At 48.1% G+C, this 17,833-nt stretch overlaps 2 protein-coding genes across 2 annotated transcripts; one reads left to right on the top strand and one right to left on the bottom strand.

The window, feature by feature from the left end:
• The first annotated feature begins 14,703 nt into the window (after positions 1-14,703).
• Positions 14,704-16,127, top strand: LOC101776768 (ervatamin-B). The gene is made up of 2 exons (XM_004967541.2): positions 14,704-15,260; positions 15,352-16,127. Exons 1-2 carry the CDS (start codon positions 14,738-14,740, stop codon positions 15,942-15,944), a joined length of 1,116 nt encoding a protein of 371 aa, XP_004967598.1. The 5' UTR covers positions 14,704-14,737; the 3' UTR covers positions 15,945-16,127.
• Positions 16,128-16,233: 106 nt separating this feature from the next.
• On the bottom strand, positions 16,234-17,680 carry LOC101779898 (peroxidase 1-like). Its single transcript, XM_004971465.2, has 2 exons — positions 17,386-17,680; positions 16,234-17,137 (listed from the first exon to the last, which is right to left on the bottom strand). Exons 1-2 carry the CDS (start codon positions 17,593-17,595, stop codon positions 16,394-16,396), a joined length of 954 nt encoding a protein of 317 aa, XP_004971522.1. The 5' UTR covers positions 17,596-17,680; the 3' UTR covers positions 16,234-16,393.
• Positions 17,681-17,833: the final 153 nt, after the last annotated feature.

Here is a 17,833-nt window from a genome sequence, read left to right as displayed (position 1 = left end):
ATACGTCAATCGATGCAGCCATGGACTGACGAGTGCGTAGTATGGCCACACTGGTTATAGAACCGAGCAAACAACTGGAACAAGAGTTGACCGGCCCATACGGAACAGCTGGCCTTGGGAAAGGGAGTTGCTAGTTTGAGTATCCGTTGCTGCGGGCAAGGTGAGCTCCGTGTATCGAACCATCATGATCCTGTATGGAATGCTGAAACTTTTTACAGGCATCATGTGGGGATAAAATCTTGTTTCAGGTCAAAATATTGTAGAGCTTTTGAGATACTTGGCTATTCAAACAAGATCACCTACACGGTTACCTGTACCTAGAAACGTTTTTCTTGTTTTTTTGGCAAAAAAATTCAAATAGACATGTTGGTTGTTTTAGGTACACCCAAGGTTTTTTTTCTTTTCTTTTTTGGAAAATTGTTATCCATGTTGATATGAACCATCCACTTAGTGATCAAAGGTTTCATTTTTTTTGGTTTCATTTTTTTTTCTCTTGTTATGGTATGACCGTATGAGGTTAATAGGCCATCTATTAACATGCGAAAGGATGCTAGTGCCAATTACAACTGAAGTAAATAAGACAATGAATATTTTTGGGCTGTGCAATTAGTAGTGACGTGGCTCTTAATATGTACTCCTAGTTACTAGCGTAATAACACCACTTGCTAAATTAACATTACTCCCTCCAATCACCAAAGATTAACGTTTTGGGGTTATCTAAGTCAACGTTCTGAACTTTGTTTATACATTATTTTTATATTTTAAGCATGGATATTTATTGAAAAATATACTATTAAGATTCATTTCGCAATTTAGTTTACTTGTTTTGCTTTCTATATTTTGTAAATATTTTTTTAGCAAAATGTATTAGTTAAAGTTGTGTTTATGCGGACCATGCCAATCACTACGGGAAACAGTAAAGTTGCTAAGTGTTTTCTATTTGCCGAGTGTTTTATCTCGGGCACTCGGCAAAGGAGGTGTTTGCCGAATGTCAGACTGAAAACACTCGGCAAACATTATACACTCGGCATAAATCCTCTGTATCGAGTGTCAAACTGAAAACACTCGGCAAACTCGTAACCGACACTCGGCAAATCTTAACCACGTGACCGGCACGTGCGGCGTCCGTTAGGGGGGGCGTGCCGGACGTTAGTCCTTTGCCGAGTGTCCGACGCAAAATTTGCTGTGTACTAAATGCCGAGTGTTACAATATTTTTAGACCTTCGCCGAGTGCGAGGGGCACTCGGCATCTTATTTGTTTCCCGTAGTGAATAACCAAAACATAACTTACGTCTGGCCGGAGAGAATATACAAATATGCTGAAGCCATCTCTCTCTTTTGAGATTCAGCATTTTTATATTGTAGCACACGCGCGGTTCCATCCTCAATAAGCATTTAGAATTTCATAGGATTATAACTATTTAGCAACGTCATCCTCACAGACGTTGCCTTGTTGCCCTTCGTGCCAGATTTGCTCTGCAGGGTATGACTTGCCAGATTCTTCTGTCTGCTTGTTCTTCCAACGGTCCTGAAAGCAGATGCTTTTTTTTGGGAAAGAAAACGTAAGCGGTTGGCCCAGTTGCGCACTGCGCAGCATCCAAACTTGTTGCCTATAATCCCTAAAAAATTGATACCCATCGGCTGCCACTGCCGATGCGCCCGGGGGAGGATGGAAGAGCTAGGAGGTGGAGCTGCTGTCGACGGCATTGGGTGACAGCAGCTCGTGCATGAATGAAGCGTCCTACTGCGTGCCCACGGTCGCCTCGCGAACATGGACCACTGCAGACGTGCAGAGAGGGTCCTGATGCAGACCATCCGCAGGAGGTGCCGGCGTCCATGGCCTCTGGTGAGTTCACTAAGGGAGTGCTCACTCCAAATTTTTGAGCTCCACTCCACCAACTCCACCACATTGCAGCTCCACTTCACCGACTCCAAAAAAAATACCAGAGCTGTCCACGTGTTTGGCAAAATGCATAGATCAAACTCCGGAAATAGAAGATCTTGCTGTGTAAAGTCCATTATACCCATGTGAATGGGTCCCACTTGTCAGTGTCCTTTACTTCTCCCCTTCTTCTCCTCTTCTCCTTTGCTCGGAGCAGGCAGGCCGCGCAGGACCGGCAGGTGGCGCGGCGCACGGCGGGCCGCGGCGGCGCGGCGGGTGGGGACGGGCGGGCGGCGCGGGCCGCGGCGGGCGGGGGTGGGCGGCGGGCGGCGCGGGGCGTGGGGCGCGGCGGGCAGAGGCGGGCGACGCGCGGCGGCGGGCGGCGCGGGGTGCGGCGGGTGAGGAGCAGTGGCGGGCGGCGCGGCGAGCGGCGGGCGGCGGCGCCGGGCGGCGCAGGGCGCGACGGGAGGGAGCGGCGCGGCAGGCATGGCCGGCCGGCGCGACGGGAGCCTTTTTTATTTCGCGAACCGTTACGTTGTGTAACGAGTGGCAGTGGTGGGTAAATACCCACCAACTCCACGAGGAGGTCTGTAAAGCAGATTTTTGGAGCACCTCTTGAGGTACTCCACAAAAAACGTGGATCTACCCCCTGCTCTACCTTTTTTCCTGGAGCCGGAGTTGCTAGAGCTAGACGTGTTTGGCTGCGAAATTTTTGGAGTTGGTGGAGTGGAGCAATTTTTCGTGAAGTGAAGTGCTCCCAAACACCCCCTAAACCTCTGGAGCAGTGCCAGAGCCGGTTGAGAAAATGAGGGAGCCGAAAATAGCAGCTCCGTGCGGCTCCTTCCCCAACCCGACATCGAAACATACGGATTGCCCCTGAAGTTCACGTTATTTACAAGAAAAATACCATCGCACCATCCTATCCTCCCGCACCGTACCGATTCGTCGTCTCACGTCCACCTCCTCGCGTCCTCTCCTCTCCTCTCTCTTAGATGGAACGTTGGCGAAACCGATGGATCCGGTGGTAGGGAAGATGACGCAGCCGTCGGATGGGCGGGAGGCCACGCATCAGGCTCGGGAGGCAATGCGCGGTGAGGAGGAGCGGTGGCGGCTGTGGCTATGATGATGTGGTGAAGTTTCTGGTTGCAGTTTGTGATGGATAAAACTTGTATTCACCATTTCAGCCAGTAGCCCAGTACTATTCACTTTTCATATCCATATTTGCTTGGTGAGAACTTGCACAAATGTCACCCAGCATAGTGAGTATTCTTTGTTAGCCTAAATGGATCACTTTCTTATTAACCCAAGAGCAATAGTCCAATTTTGGTACATATACAGGCTGCCAACCAAGAGGTAGCTTGGTGGCTAAGCAAAGGGGTAAAATAAAAATAAAAGCTAATAGAGCTACTAGACTTAACTAACAATCTCCCCCTAAGTCTAGCAACTTTTACATAGAAAGGAAAGCATAATTGGTGATAAGGTGCACGTAGGCACGAACCACCCACGGATACTAGTGCTCACAGGTACTAAGTACACACAGGCACTACTAATATATTATTCTAAGGACTTAACTCTTAGAACTTGACTCTTCCTGAGTGTTGATGTAGTTGCCTTGACGCTCCCTTCGTCCGCGAACTTGAGTGGACTTGCTATCCAGCATCCATCTGCATGCGTCAGGCCACGTGTCCCTCAGTCTTAGCGAAGGAGCGAGACTCACCGTCGTCGCGCGTCAGGTGAAGCACAGCACCGGTCCCGTCCCATCCCGGCACTGGCTAGTCGCCGAGAATGTCTGCCATGGTGCGATACCGCAGTGGCTAAGCGTAGTGAGAGAGGTCCTCGTCGTGAGAGAGCGGAGACCAAGCGGTCCAGTGAAGAGCTCGCCGTAGTCGGTGGAAACCCGTGGACTGGGGTAGGCACACTCGGCGAAAAAGAGCTGCCCACTCCCCTAACTCCCTTGAAGTCGAGCCACCGTCCACCATCTTACCCCGCACGATCTCCTTGTTGCCGAGCTGTGCCACCTTCGCGTAGAGGACGTAGAGGTTGTTCTTCCCCCTATCCACCTTGGCAAGGAGGCGGTGACATCAATCCCAGATGCGGAGCACTCTGCTATCGATCTCCACACGCGACCCATTCTCATCCAGCTGCCCGAGGCTGATGATCCAGTTCCTCTGCATGGGAATGTAGTAGACACTGGTGAGGAGCCAATGCTCGCCAGTCTTGGCGATGAGTACGATAGAGCCGATGCCCTTGATCTCCATGGCCGAAGAGTCGCCGAACTTGACGGAGCCGCGCACGTCAACATTCAAGCTGGAGAAGTACTCCCGACGCTCGGTCATGTGGTGTGAGGCACCACTATCCAGCAACTAGCTGTCAATCTTGTCGTCACTGGTACCGTCACCGAGGGAGATGTGCGTGCGCGGAAGAAGCTCGATGGTCCCGTGAGCCAGCAACAGAGCCGACTCCTCCTCCTCCTCCTCCTCCACAGCCTGCACAACGTGGGCCTGGCCGCGCTTCAACTGGTTGTACTCCCTGGCCCAATGGCCAGTCCTACCACAGTTGTAGCAGGTGTCGTCTCGTGCAGCCTCGCGCTCGCCGGTGGTACCGCCCTGGGCACCTCCTCACGTGCCACCCTTGGCGCCTCCTCGCGCCTTGGGCGCCTTGCACGGCTTGCCGCGCCTACGACTTCCTGTCGAGGAAGAAGGTTCCCCCTTCTTCCGCTCCCTCTGGCGAGCGATCCACTGCTCCTCAGTGAGGTGGAGCTTGCCACTGATGGTGATAGGCCCACTAGACGTCATCTCCTCGCGGTCGTTGAATGCCTTGAATCACCCCGTCAGCTTCTTGATCGACAACACCGAGAGGTCGAGTAGCGTCTCGATGGAGATAGCGAGTTGCGAGTATTTCTTCGGAACGACGCGTAGGAACATCGCCATGGCTTTCTCCTCGTTGATCTCATCATTACTGTACCTCTCCATCAGGCTGGAGAGGTGGAGGGCGAACTTGTCGACGTCCTCACCTGGCTCGAAAGCCAGACGATCCCATTCCTGCCGAAGCTTCTGCAGAGTGGACTTGCGGACGCGGTCGCTGCCAACTTGGGCCGCAACAATAGCATCCCAAGCGGCCTTGGTAGTCCTCTTCCCTAAGAGGTTCATCGCCATCTCCATCGGGACCGCGGCAAGCAACGCCTCGAGCACTTGCTGGTCCTTGTGGCTGTCGACGTTGCCGTACTGGACCACGTCCCACATCTCTCGCACCTGGAGCTTCACCTCCATCACCGAGGACCACTCCATGTAGTTGGTCTTTGTCAACATCGGCCACTGCGTGCTGCCGACGGACACCCGGATGATGGTCTTCATGACCCTCGGGGGTCGGTGCCCGGACTCGAGGTTGGAGTCGATGCTGGACTCGTGGATGGAGCTCCTCCTGCTCCGAGGACGCCCGCCGTCCATGCCTCGACGTAGGTCCTGGACCCACCGGTCCACCTCCGCGTTCCGCCGCCGGTCCGCCTCCTCCGGCTCGAGACGGTCGCCCTGCACCTCGACCGCGACGCCTTGCACCGTGCGCCTCAGCCCCATCTCATCACGACATGTCATCTCGCGTGTCACCTCCGCCTCCTCGCGCAGCCGGTCCGCCTCCAAACGCCGCTACGTGGTGGCCGCCGCTGCCGCCTGTGCCTCCTCCATGCCTAAGTGGGCTGCCTCGACTGCACGCGCCACCGCAGCCTCCACAGCCACCCTACGCGCTGCCTGAGCTGCAGCCGCCTCTTGCCCGTTGCCCTGCGGTGCCACCCACTGGTTGTGGCCGAGTGGTGGGAGGAAGAGGCCTGTGAGGCTTGCGAGCGGGCCGGGGAGCGAGCCGGGCGCACTGGCAGCTTGCCAACCGCGTGCACCGCGCCGGCCGCGCGCCCCGGGTTGTCCGTGGGTGCTGCGCTGGTTGTCAGAGCCGCGCCGGCCGCCTGACCAGCACCATCCGCGCCTTCTGTCGTCCGCCTAGAGCCGCTCGTACCTCCTCTGCTACACAGCTGCAGCCCGTGCCGCCGCCTGCGTACTGCACGCCACCGCCGTGTGTGCCATGCCGCCTGCTGCTGCCTGCCGCCCGCGTGCGCCTGAGCCCGCCGCGTCCGTGCCGAGCCGCCGCCCGTTGCTGAGCTGCCTCGCTGTCGCGCAACGCCCGCACGGGCCTGGGGGCCACCGTCGCCTGAGCCGCAAAACCAGTGTATCACAAGTTAAAATGTTTTCTTCATATTAGATCACAAGTTAACTGCATTTTTATGTACATTACAAAAATCTATACTATGAAGAACAGATTTTGTGAAAATGTTTGTTACCCACTGTATCACACCCAAAACCACATACAACTGTTATATGGGCTCTAAGATTGGTGCAAATGTTGGTATCCCCACCTGACATCTTAGCTGACTCCTTACCTCTGACACCAGCTCTTTGATTTTGGTCAGTTTATTGCGCTGGGCACATTAGTTAGCATGTTAGGTGAGGGAATCTCCCTTGCTTGTTTGTTTCATTTTGACCATAATCCCGATTATTTTCTTTATTTCTATATTTGGTTTAACCTTCCTGTGCAGACATGAGCATACATTACGCAGATTTCAATATTCTAATCTACAGTGGCGGAGCTTGAAGACAAATCTAGTGGATGCCAAGCTAAGGGAAAAACCTCAAATCTCATTCAACATGGTAAGATACCTTCGGCCATAACTAAGTTCCGCCCCTGTTAATCAATTAGGATTGTCACAAAATGGATCACATTCCCATGGCCTCTACAATGCTTCAGTAGCATATTCAGAGAGCAATCTTCAAGTTTTGTGTCGGTAATTTTTCTTTCCTTTATTTTACAGAATGTAGAAAAAAAAATCTGAGGTATACTAGATTTCTTGAAAAGAAAGGTCTATCCCATTCACCTTTTCATAATACATCCTTCCTTTTCAATCCGGACATATTAACTATTGTAATAATTGTTAAGTTGTCAGTTAAATTCAGTTAATAATATGTTATTAATGTGGCAAAGAATTCTTCCCTAGGCATATGAATATAGCAACAATTCCTAGCACATTTTCTGTTGGATATATGTCTCTTCATTATTCAAAGCCCTATCACTTGACTTTGCTGAGAAAATTATGGAGACAAACTAATGAGCATGAAGTTAATTGTGAAATATCATCATTTCCATTGCTTTCAAAAATAGATTATCCTCTACAGGTCATGTGAGGCTTCGATGTATCATTCTTCTCAGAAATGTAAGAAGTACATGTGGTCGTGCACAACTTGACAGTTTTGAAAACATTATTACAACTTTTTGGGCTATTTATAGAAGTAAAAAGACCTTTGACATTATTGCTCCAAGGAAAAAAATGAGGACTATGCTAGTACCAGCATCAACTCCATTGACTTTTTTTGAGCCGAACAGCATGGGAGGCCCCTACTGTTTTTTTCTATTTATATGTATAAAAGAGAGTTATGTACAGGAGTTGGACTACAAGTCCAAAGAGAAAAGAGGGGGTAGGGAGATAGTATCTGAAACATATCCACGTTTCCAACTCCATGATTTTTGTCCACCAACTGTAAACATTTAATTTAGTTACATTATGTTTTCATACTTTCTTCAGAAAGTGCTCTTGGTTAATTGCTTCCTATATTGAACTTTTAACATGAGCATTTGTCCTACAAAAATGGTAGTGGAGCTTCATGTCTTTTTAACTTGGAGAAGGTATGAAGATCGATCTTCTGACCAAGTATGTGGTGTACTAGGTAAGGTGGCTTGCCCTTCTAAAATTATAGTTCAGTATGACAACATAGATCCATGCTAGTCAGTATATACAAGTCAACACGCAATACTTATTCCTTAATGTTTGTTTTGGCAATGATAACTATTTATACTTTAGCCACACAATTGTACTCGCCACCTTGGCTAAGGATCCTGCAGAATTTTAAGCTGAAAGGAACTCACAAGGGAAGAAACAAGGATAGAGTCTAGTGTCCTGTCCTATGCTAACGATTTTTGTTCAGTTCCAACCGAGATGAAGAAGAGGCAAAGCACATGTACTGAAATCATTTTGGACAAGCATCACAAATTTGAATACCACTACTAACCTTGAGCTGCAGTAAGGTCATGATCCCACTGATTCCTAATCCATGCTTACAATAATATCTCTAGCATTATTGTCTCACATGCTCATCCCGTCCAATCCCATTACAATCATATCTAGCTTACTCAGCACAAATCAAATTAAACATTTGTCTAATCCTTGATGTCAACGCTTGGATCAGAGCAACTAATTCAGATCCATCCATCTCAATATGTACTCCTTAGTAAATCACACATTCTCCACGTGTTCTTAAGAACAAGTTAAACAAATATGTCCTAGCAAATGAAAAATTCAATACTTATTTTGTTATCGTTTGAATGCAGCATATTATAACTGAATAAATTATAGCCACGCAACTGTCTTAGCTAGTTTATAAGAAAATTGCAGAATTTGAAATGGAAGGAAACTCGACAAAGAGAGAGAAACAATAAGGATCGAGTCTACTGCTCCATCCCATTCCCATGCTACCGAGTTTGCTGGTTCAGTTCCAACCAAGATGAAGAGGCAAGGCACATGTATAGGAATCTTTTCAGATCAAAGGTATGAGCAACACATTTGAATACGAGTTATTGAGTTTGAGTACATAGAAGGTTCTTGACGCCAGTGATTGCTAATCGAACTTTACAACAATTTCTCTAGCACGGTGTTAGGCAATCTCAAATTGGAAATTTCACCTCTGTGTTTCCAAGAGTGCTCCATATGTAATTGAGCAGAATTGATTATTAAAATAGCATCTAGTGCATTGTTTCATTTTTGTTGTTTCGTAGGCAACATAAGCAAGAGAATATGTGTTAGAAGCGGTGTAGTCAGGGTCTTCCCTCCCTCCCTCCCTCCCTCCCTCCCTCTGGCATTCTATTCAATGAAAATGGAATCCCATTAGGATTGGGACTGGCCTTACATACTCAAATTCGACTATGGGATAAGCCTACCCAGCTCAGCATGAACCAAATTAAACATTTGCCTATTTCTTTCCCGTAAATGATAATGATGGGATCGCAGAGTAACTAATTAAGGATCCCTCAATCTCGGTGCATCAGCGAACCACAGATTCTCCGCGGACAAGTTAAACATGTAGCACATGAAAAAACAAGACTTGTTTTCTTAAGTTTTTAACTAATACTGTTCTGCATGTCATAACTATATAAGTTTTAGCCATACAATTTTGCTGGCCGCTGTGGCTTCTTTATAAGGATTATCCTGCATAATTTTAATTTGAAAGGAACTTGGAAAGGGGAGAAACAACAAGGAACGAGTCTGGCGCCCCCATCCCTTGTTACTGATTTTGGTTTCAGCCTAAGGATGGCAATAAAGAGTTAATGACGAGCCTTGAAGCAAAAGGAAGGTAATTCGACTCAAAGTCAAATTCGAGCCGAATTTGACCGAAATTGTAATTTGGAGTTGCAAATTTGGATAAATTTGGCAAAAATATGAAGTTGAGGCTTGAGGGTGTTTAGAACTCAAAGGCGTGCAGTTGGAGTTTAATTCTAGTCTTAAACCCCTCAAGAATGTAACCGAAAAAGGAATCAACAGAGTTACTATTTCCCGTTCGAAAATACGCGATTCTGAAAATCATAATGAGTACCCAACTTTGGAATTAGTTCCTGCATAATTTTTCATACAAGTGAGCAAAGGTTTCTGAACAGCAGTGAGATATGGCCCTTAGACAAGCTAAGTGTGATGTTGTTGGCCAGAGAAAGTGGAAAACTCAAATTTTAAATGAAGCTCAAAATCGGCAAATGAGCAGATTTCAGCCGAGTTGCTGAAATAAATCCTCTAAGTCTGAAAATAGCAGTGGATGACCATGTTTGGAGCAAGTTTCAGGGAAATATAGTGCAAAAGGTATATGAGTTCATGTGCAAAATGGAATCTTTGTTAGTTATAGAATACGAATAGATGAGGGTTGAACCATATGGAGCAAGTTTGAGCTACTCAAATTGAGTCAAAAGAAGGGCAAATGGACCTGTTACAGTGCCTGACGAACTGAATCAAAGGGGTTTAGTACAATTCGGTTCTGCGAACTTGGGGCTTAAAAATTTCGGCCCTAGAGTGCTTATCTCGGGTAGAGGCCAATTTATCAATTGAAGTGCTTGAATTCCTCTACGAGTTTTCTTAAAGGACTTTTGGACCGAAGGATTCGAAATCGACCGATTTGGAGGACTAAACTTTGGGGCAAAGGAAAGTGGAAAGAAGGAAAGACAGGGAACAAGCAGGAAGCAGAGTCGTGTCGCCGCCGGCACTCTCGCCCGTCGTCCAACGTGATGCATAGGGCCACATCCGCACCCACGCAAGCCTACAAGCTAGTCAAGGTGGCACTCATGCACGCGGTAAAAATTTCGTATATGTACTGTTCCTGCCGTTGCGCTTATCCCTTTTACCGCATCACTCTGTTTTTCACCATCACGAGTAGAGCACGGCCGAGCTACTATCGCTGGCCGATTCCGCCATTCCACCACTTCTCGCATCGATTCCTCCCACCCAAATCCCCACCAGCACCTCGCCAAGAACCACACCTCCCCGTTCTTCCAGTTTCCACGCCGGCGAGCTCCTAGTCGCCGCCGTTTCCATCCGCCCGCCGCCAACGTCCTGCTCACGGTGAGCTCCTCCTTGCCGCCATCCTCTCTTCGTGTGGAAAGTCTTGGGTAAGTCCATAGGTCTCTAGGGAGTCTTAGGAGGAGTTGAGGGCCGTGTGTGTGCCGTCGTCGTGCTTGGCCACGGCCGGTCGCCGGCCAAGCCGCCCGCCGCCGTGGAGAGGCCAGCTCATGCCATCTCCCGGGGGGGCGCCGCCGCCCATGGGTGCGCCGTGGCCTGGGGGTGCCTCCCCGGCCCAGCCTCGTCGCCGGCAGGGCGCCGGCCGTCGAGCCGCGCTGCCCCCTATCGCGCCCTACTTTTGGGCGCAGGGAAGAAGAAGACCCCGGCGCCAAGGGGCCCACGCGCCAGGGGAAGGAGAGAGAGAAGGGGTGGGCCGACGGGTAGAAAAGAAGGGGAAAGTAAGGCCGGTCCAGGGGGGCCAGCGCGTGAGAGAGGAGGTAGATAGAAGGGTAGTGAGAAAAGTTTGTCCGAAGGTTTTGGATAATCATAGGTTTTTCCTTTTGTAGATAAATAGTTTAAATTCGGTTTTCACCATTTAAATAACAGGAAATTATAGAAGTGTCCAAAAATAGTGAAACCAATTTTTTTAGGATTTTTTTATTTTCCTTTATGCATTAAAATTTTTAAACCTTAGGAAAAATAATAAAATTTAGGTATTTATTTAATACCTTTTGATTAAGGTATTTAAATAAATGCTTAACCTTTATTAAATGCATAAAATTTTGGATAATGTTTTATTATTCACAAATTATTATTAAACTATAGGAATTAAGTTTTGAGATTAGCAAATATTTACAATGCTTTTCTAAAATGAAAGAAAAGGCCTAAGGTAGGTTAGTAAAGAGATTAAAAATGGTGGGTTAATCTTTATGGGTAGTTTAGTGTTGGCTTGCAACTTTATCATGAAAATAGGTTGTATAGTCACTTGTTGGCTTGCAACTTTATCATGAAGGAAAGTTGTATAGTCATGTGTTCAAAAGTTTGCATCTCTAACCCCTGCATGTACTAAATCGTAGACACTGAAGCTCCAAAAGTGGAATTCTTGGATTTCTCTGAAGAACCTTCGGAGTTTGAGGAGATTTTTGAGTTGATCCCCTGTGAAGCCGGACCTTCGGACAACACTAACCTTTTTACAGATCAAGGCAAGCCCCGGTGCATCTATACCTACCTACTTTGGAGTTATTATTTCATGTGTTCAATTGTTGGTTATTTTCCGTATGAATGCATTAAGTCTAGGAGTTGATTGAAACCTATTCTTGTGCATGATCCTACCTGATTTAGAGGACATCTTTGCCACTTGTTCACTAATTAGTAACTATCCTATGCTTAGCAATGCTTAGATACTTCAAGCAACTTGGATTGCTTAGCTCTAAGGAAAATTTTGGTCATACATGTTAGTTAAGGAAAAATAGCCTGGAAATTGGAAATGCAGACAGAAGCTAGAGATGGTAGTTCTGTTTGCTAAGTTAATTTGGTTAAGGCCCGATCGTTGTCTTAACCTTTGATCAAGTGAGTTCTACCTGGTTGCTTACTGGGTATGGGACCAGTAAAGCCCGGTAGGTTAGTTGGCTCTTTGATCGGGAATATTTCGTACCCGTGCTTGACGTGCTGGAGAATGGTAGGGGCATAGCCTGAAACTCACATGGAGATCAGGCCAGACGTGGGGTCCCATGTGGGGTGCGTCCCTGGGTTCGGGTAGTCATGTTCCCAATTTTTGGGTACGGCTAATAGAAAGGTCATTATATGCAACCTAGACAGTTGTACATAGCTGGTGGTTGGGTATCTCCTGCAGGATGTAAATTGATCCGGATCGCCGCAATTCTCGGATATGAATGCACTTGATCACCGTTAAGCATCATACTGTAATCCAGTTGAATATAATGTTTTTCCTAGAATGAATATGCTGTATGACTTAGTTCCACTGAGTGCTCAAAATGTTTTATTCATCTAGACTGGTTAGGTAACAACTAAACAAAAATAAAAGAATAAAGTTAAGGTTCCACTTATAGTAAGCCTTTCCGCAAAAATGTGAGTCCGCCAGTATACTAAACAGCTATCATTCAGTTTTTGGAAAAAAAAAACTATCTATATTGGTTAATCGGGTCAGTCTTGCTAAGTACCCTCGGACTCAGGGGAATCCTTCGTTGCTATTTCAGAACTACAGCAAGAGTCCGCCGAGGGAGAAGCCCCGAAGAATTAGGGTATTTTTACGAGTCTCATAATACCCTAGAAATAAAACTCAGATGTTTAACTTTCACCTGGACTAGTTTATGTTTTAAACTCTTAGAACTGTTCTGACCTGCATTGTTAAGTTTGTTTCAAATTATGGTTGTAATAATTCGCACCTCGATATGTATGTAAAAATGTAATATTTGTTGATACCTTCCCATCGTGGAAGTGATCCTGATGTATGGCTATGGATCACGTCGTGGATGTTTCGAGGAGTCCTAAGGACACTCGACGGAATACCGGACTTAGACTGTTTTAAGTGCGTTTCGGATAATTGTTGTTCTGATAGCGATTAGACGCGCTTAAACCAGTTTAAGTTGGGCGGTTCCGCCACACTATCCCTTATTACTGATTTTGGTTTGGTTTGGGTCCATCCGAGATGAAGAAGAGGCAAGCACATGTACTGGAATAATATTCCTGGATCGAAGGTATGAGCATCACACATTTAAATGCTAGTATTAAGAAGAGGCAAGCACATGTACTGGAATAATATCCGAGATGCAAGTTTACAACAATAACTCTGGCATTGCATCACCTGCTCAACCCATGTCCAATCACATGATAATCCTACCAAACTTAGCACGAGCTGAATTAAAATTTTCCTTAATCCGTTTTATATATGTACAAATGCCACCATTGCCACATAAATGCATAAGTTCTTCCCAGATAATTCTATAGGCCACCATTGCTATTTTATAAGAATCCTTCAGAATTTTAAGCTGAAAGGAACTTGACTAAAGGAGGAACAACAAGGATAGAGTCTAGTGCTCCATCCCATGCTACAGATTTTAGTTCAGTTTTCAACCAACAAGAATTAAAATTTATTTTCTAGCAAATGAAAATTCAAGGGTCATTTTCTTAAGGTTTGAAGTTATACCATTTTGCATATATATCATAAGTATACAAACTTTAGCCATATAATTTTTGCTGGCCACACCTTGGCTACTTTATAAAGACCCTGCACAATTTTAAGATAAAAGAAATTCGGCAAATTAAAGGGAGAAACAACAAGGAACGAGTCAGGTGCCCCATCCCATGTTTCCATCGAGATGAAGAAGGGGCAAAGCACATGTACTTGAATATATTGGATCGAAGGTATTATCAGCATCAAATATTTGAATACGAGTAGTATTAATAACTTTGAGCAGCGCGGAAGGTTCTTATGGCCTCAGTGATAGCTAATCTAACTTTACAATATCTCTGACATTGCATCACATGCTCATCCCATGTCACATGATAATAATCCTACCAAGCTCAGCACGAGCCACATGAAATTTCTTAATCCTTTTTATATATATATATAAATGCAAAAGATTGGATCAGAGCAAGTAGCTAAGTATCCTGCATCCCTCTTCATGTCCATGAATCATATCCCCGATGAACCACATAACCTCCTTTTATTCTTTCAAAACAAGTTAAAAAATTTTGTTCTAGAAAATGAATTTTTAACTCTGGTTTTCTTAAGGTTTGATTTTTTTGCGTCTATATATAAGTTCTTTACAGATAACTGTACCTTTGCTAGTTTATATGAATCCTGCAGAGTTTCAAGGTGAAATTTAAGGAACTTGGAAGTGGGAGAAACTGAGGATCGAGTCCAGTGCTTTATCGGTTTATCATCCCATACTAATGATTTCTTTTTGTTCAGTTGCATGTTGCAACCGGGATGACGAATCGAATATGCAAATCACATGTACAGGGTTTACTGGCATCTTTTTTGGATCGAAGGTACGAGCACCGCATTTGAATATGAGCACTGACGTTAAGCTTCGTTAGTGGGTGAGGTTTTGCACTGTGTAAATTTCTCTACTCGTGATTCCAGTGATCTGCATAATGTCAACGGCCGTATAGGAGCAACTACTATTTAAGCATCCATTCGCCCATCTATTTCGATCAACGCTCACTGAAACATCTACATTCTCCACACGTTGAGCTCATCCATGGCGGCCTCCTCCACCAAACGCTTCCTGCCATGCGTACTCCTCCTCGTGGCCGTCTCCCTCAACGGCTGCTTGTCAGCCCACAGCCTCGCCGACGATGGCGTGGCTGACAACAATGACGATCTGATGCTAGCAAGGTTCCAGCAGTGGAAGGCGGAGTACGACAAGTCGTACGCGACCGCCGAGGAGGAGCGTCACCGTTACCAGGTGTACGCCAGCAACGTGCGCTACATCGAGAGCACCAACGCCGACGCCGAGGCGGCCGGGCTCACGTACGAGCTCGGCGAGACGGAGTACACCGACCTCACCGACGAGGAGTTCATGGCCCTGTACACGGTGCCCCCGCAGACGCAGCTAGCTGAAGAAGACGACGACGAGGGCATGGCGGTGATCACGACGCGCGCCGGGTCGGTCGATGCCACCGGCCACGCGGCGGCGTACACGAACCTGTCCGCCGCGCCGGCGAGTGTGGACTGGCGCACGAAAGGCGCCGTGACGCCGGCAAAGAACCAGGGCGCGTGCGGTAATAACAAGCACTACAATTATTTTATTTCTGACATGCACGCGTCCTTCGTTTGGTCGTTGCGTTAACCAAAACAAAACTGCTCGTGCAGGGTCGTGCTGGGCCTTCGCGGCGGTGGCCGCAGTGGAAGGGATCAACAAGATCCGGACGGGGAAGCTCTTGTCCCTGTCGGAGCAGGAGCTCGTGGACTGCGACACGCTGGACAAAGGCTGCAAGGGCGGCATGCACTACCGCGCGCTGCAGTGGATCACCAAGAACGGCGGCATCACCACGGAGAAGGACTACCCGTACAAGGCCCGGCAGGGCAAGTGCGACCGCTCCAAGCTGAAGAACCGCGCCGCCACCATCTCCGGGTTCCGGCGGGTGGCCACCCGGAGCGAGGCGTCGCTGCAGAACGCGGTGGCGATGCAGCCCGTCTGCGTGGGCATCGATGCCGGGGGCAGCAACTTCCGGCACTACAAGAAGGGCATCTACAACGGGCCCTGCGGGACCAAGCTCAACCACGCCGTCACCGCCGTCGGGTACGGACAGCAGGGCAGGGACAAGTACTGGATCGTCAAGAACTCGTGGGGGGGCAAGTGGGGAGACAAGGGCTTCATCAAGATGAAGAAGAACATCCCCGGTAAGCCGGGGGGACTGTGCGGCATCGCCATCCTCCCTGCCTTCCCACTCAAGAAGAAGTGATATGTTTTCCTTCTTCTCAGTCAACCTAGCTATATGGTGGAGTCAAACTTTGTATTTTTCATTTTTTTACTCCTTTACTTGTTAAACTTGTTTTTTGTCCGAAGTCATATGTGTAATAAGACTCACCATGTTTGAAAGCGATATGCAATTAAAGTCAGGATGATTCTTGACTAGCTGAAGTGATATGCATAGTGTTTCTGAGTCAATTGATCAAAATCTTATCTTTCAAAAAAAATTGATCAAAATCTAAGGGTCCAAATCAGAGTGTTGGGCCTTCCCAAAGCACTCGAGCGCCACGTCCTTCCAAAACACTCGAGTATGAAGTAGAAGACAAATAAGCGAAGTGCAAGTGTGCAACACGAAGTGCATGTGTCGTTGGACTCGAGACTTGTCATGCGACCCAAAGGCACGGCACCCGCACCGAGTAAATCGGGCCATACGAAAACATCTTAGCCGCTGTTGGTGACGTTACAGAACCTCCTGACCTCCCCCTGCGCCCCGGTGAGCACCTCGATGGCGGCCATCCTCACCATCGAAGCCGCGAACCGCACCATCCACGCCGTCGAGTCGGCGGCGCTGGCGTTCACCCTCGCCGCCGTGTCGCTCCTGGTGAGCAGCGCCGCGTCCGACGTGAAGAGCACCCGCCCCTCCAGCGCGTTCCGGTAGTACTGGTTGCTCAGCGTGTTGGGCGCCACCGGGCTGTTGTTCACCGCCCGGTCGGCGCCGCCGCTCGGGCACGTCGCGTTCAGGTCCGCCGCGTAGGCCGGGTCCAGCGACGGGTCCACTGTCGGCCGGAGCCGGTTGGTGAACGCCGAGCAGTGCGCGACGCCGATAGCGTGCGCGCCGGAGAGCGCCACCAGGTCGTCCACGGTCAGGTTCTTGGCGGCGAAGCTGTCGACCAGCTGCTGCGCGCCGAAGAACGGCGACGGGATGCTCGAGAAGACGGAGAACGCCGAGGACGCGGCGCCGTCGCGCCGGCCGGACGGGATGGGGAAGGTGAAGCCGGCCGACCTGGCCACCGAGTCGCGCGCGGCGAAGGCAAGGATGTCGGCGCACGACACCTTCCTCGGGCAGACGGACTCCACGGCCGCCTTGATCTTGTTCACGGCGTCGTAGCCGCGCAGGGGGATGGCCGTCTTCTCCGGCTGGCCGTTGGCCGCGGTGGGATCCAGGAGGATGGATGCATCACAACCCTGACGAAACCAACAGCCAATCAAGTCAACAAAAACATGCTTGCATTGATCAATCATAAAAAATAATTATAACACTACCGCACTACGACTAGCAGTTTTACCAAAGTTAAAATTTCTCCAAAAAATGACTACGCTACGAAATATGACCTTCAATTCCAACAATTTTTCAAATAAATGACAATATAAACACCACGCGGAAAATGCCTAACTAGATATTTTATTGTTGAAGAGATACTAGCATTGCGTACCATGACAAAGCAGTCGTGGAAGAGCAACCGAATGAAGGCCGCGGGCATGGTCGGGTCTGCGTCAAACATGCCATTGACAACATTCCTCACGGTCTCCTCGGCATTCGGGCACGACGAGCTGTAGAAATTATACTGCAAACCTGCAGACGACATGGTGATGAGCGTGGCCTGGAAGGCTACCATGAGCAGCTGCAGCCATGCCAGCTTCATCCTAGTCTTTCTCCCGAGTTCTTTTGGGGGAACAACAATAACCAAGGAAAACGAATGTGTGTAAGAAGTTCTGCCCAAAAAACTGACGTCTCTGATCTGATGGTGGGATGGGCAAGCTATTTCGCTGTATTTATATGGGCACCAGAGGAATGATGTACCTCATGGTTTATGATGAATGTATTTGAAGAAGTAGACTGAATAAGAGATTTGAGGAATATTTGGGGTGCAATTATACGAA

Source organism: Setaria italica, chromosome V (assembly GCF_000263155.2).
Source record: "Setaria italica strain Yugu1 chromosome V, Setaria_italica_v2.0, whole genome shotgun sequence".
Taxonomy (NCBI): Eukaryota; Viridiplantae; Streptophyta; class Magnoliopsida; order Poales; family Poaceae; genus Setaria; species Setaria italica.
Note: the sequence above shows the minus strand (reverse complement) of the source record. Positions and strands in the feature narration are given on the sequence as shown.